Source organism: Penaeus japonicus, unplaced genomic scaffold, assembly GCF_977035675.1.
Source record: "Penaeus japonicus unplaced genomic scaffold, GWHDUDI00000001_assembly GWHDUDI00000037, whole genome shotgun sequence".
Taxonomy (NCBI): Eukaryota; Metazoa; Arthropoda; class Malacostraca; order Decapoda; family Penaeidae; genus Penaeus; species Penaeus japonicus.
Genome location: NW_028234439.1, coordinates 7,531,922 through 7,534,421, shown reverse-complemented (window position 1 = coordinate 7,534,421; position 2,500 = coordinate 7,531,922). Strand labels below are relative to the sequence as shown.

Sequence of the window (2,500 nt, the reverse complement as noted above, 5' to 3'; positions counted from 1 at the left end):
ACCGTGAATCGGGAGGTGCTTGAATCGGGAGCCAAAACATTGACTTCGGTGTTTACAGGAAGTAACCATGATTGATTTAGTTACAGGCGTAACATAGAAACCGAACCAAGGACTTACTGACAAGGTCCATCAGGGTTCAAGTGTAATGGACAAGCGACAAGGTCACTTTACCTTTTTATATTTTGAATAATGAAACTTAGAACTCACTGTAATTGATAGAGTGGTTAATATTATTATATTTTTCGACTGAGGGCTTACATTTCTTGTTTAGCAAAGGCTGCAGTTAATTTTTATACTGGTTTAATTTTTCTCTAGAACTGATATACCGTTATTATATAATTGATAATTCTTCGTAAACTTAATGTAAATTTCCATTACATAATCAAAACTCAGCATTTTCCAAAAAGAGAATATTCCGCAAAAATGAGATTTCTAAAAATATTTCTGAAGTTGTGTAATCGTAAAATATTCAGTTGTCGTTTTAGTTCTCGTAAGTTAAATTTATTACTGACAATGTTAAGATATAAAAAAAATACTCGAAATGCTTCAACGCTAGTAGTTTTCATATTGGAGAAGTCCTCATCCCGCACACATACCATGCAGCCCCCCCAAAATGGGCATTTTGTCATCCGAAGCCAAGCTGGTATAAGAGGGAATGAGCAGACGACAGGATGGCAGACGACTGCGGAATGAACCCTTTAATGCGCTAGTCGTTCATCCAAACCGAGAAGGGCTAAGGCGCTAAACGGCGGCTGCAGGGCAGGTCGGTGTCCTGCAGCGCCTAGAGAGGAAGCGAGAGCCTTCCCCTCGGCCAGTTGGTACTCAGACGCCACAGGCTATGAGCCACTGGTACTCTTCCCAAGAATATCAAGGAATGCAGAAGTCAGTCTTCACAGACTGAGAACAGGCTACCCTTGTGCGTGGCAGATCATACCCACCATTGGTCATGCCGACCGCCGCTGTGATCATTGTTACTCGCCGGATGCCACCATGCAGCATTATCTAGAGGACTGCGAGCATACTCGCTTCCTCTGACAGGACCCACAGACGACAGCCGTTGGGCTGGTGAGGCGATTTTGACTATTGCTTACCCTTAGCAACTGGAGCGCCTGCAGGCAATCCGACCACCTCGATTTATGATCAGATGAGTCAGCACTTACCGCGAAGCTTCGCAAAGCTCTCTAAATTGGACTGAACTTAAGATTGCCAAGTAAATTTGTACTCCATGAATTCGGGTTAGTGATGTTAATGATTGTACAGCATATATTCCTCCTTTATAAAGACTAAAGACTAAACTACAGAAATTATCTGTCTCAACAATGCCCTAGCCATACCAGACCCAGCTCTATTTCTCCAAACATGACGAAACAAATAGAAATGAAGATTTTCAAAACTTTTCAATAAATGAGGGGGAGCGAAGCTTGAGTCTCTCTCGTTCCACCAAACCCACTGCATAGAGCCTTCCGCAATAGGTTTAGTCTTTAAATCAGAAGAGAGAACACTTTGACACGAAATAACGCAAATCATACGCCGACCTGATCAAAACGAGTCGCGGCAAATGTTCCGAAATAAATCAATCTCTCACCTTTCGAAGACTGGAGAGTCCCCGATGCTCTTTCTTTACCCTCCGTGTAGAAGTTCCACAGCGCACTTCCAGCCGTATAGGCAAGGCACATGGAACCCCAGCTTCCAGGCACCAAGGAAGTCCTCGTCTGCGACCACACTCCTCCAATGCTAAATATGGTGTATTCCGTCTTCATGTCTAGCAAAATAACATTAGAAGAAAAAGAGTTTTGCTGGTTAGTGCTTGTAATACACTCTTGTATAATTAACTCACACTCACAAAGGTAACATGACGCAGGCGTGTCCATAAAAAATCTTGTCATTACACAAAATACAAAATGGTTCATAAATTAGCTGTCACATGATATTGAGAAACATCGATATTGATCTTTCTGCTTATATTTCCCCCTTTCGTTAAACGTCCTATTTTATTATTACTCTTTGAAATGCCTGTTTAAAACCGACTATACAAATCGTATGCGTCAGATTCAGACCTGTATGCAAGTTGCACAAATCTTTGTTCTAGTGGAATTACATGATTTGATGGACATGTGTAATAAAATCTGTGAGATCTAAGAAGTTGCAAGGAAAATACAAGAGTTCGCTAGAGATCATTCATAAAACGAGGACAGGGACATGAATTTCAAATCTAAAATGATAGAATGTTGCAGTACGATACTATTTATGAATATTGGATGTCAGTCTTGTATTTATGACCGGCTATAAAGATTATTGCCATCATCGTTCTTCGTGGTGTAATATCAATATAAACTCTAATACTTTTTTTTTATTGCTATCACTTGTATCTCTATCTTCGTAATTGTACGTACGTATGCATATAGTAGGATTGAGTGTGATGACGCACGCACATATTTTTATCACTGGAAATATCAGAATCCGTTCCTTGTATCTCTCCTCCTTTACCTATGGTGATAAA

The 2,500-nt window shown here is 40.5% G+C and overlaps 1 protein-coding gene across 1 annotated transcript in view; it reads right to left on the bottom strand.

The window, feature by feature from the left end:
• LOC122243304 (uncharacterized) overlaps positions 1–2,500 on the bottom strand; it is a 13,744-nt gene that overhangs the window by 8,760 nt on the left and 2,484 nt on the right. The window contains exons 2-3 of the mRNA XM_086532074.1: positions 2,488–2,500; positions 1,586–1,762 (exon numbers count right to left, since the gene is read on the bottom strand). The exon at positions 2,488–2,500 is cut by the window's right edge and continues 174 nt beyond it. Of these exons, the coding sequence (XP_086388200.1) occupies positions 1,586–1,762; positions 2,488–2,500 (190 nt within the window). The remainder of the gene's footprint in view (positions 1–1,585; positions 1,763–2,487) is intronic.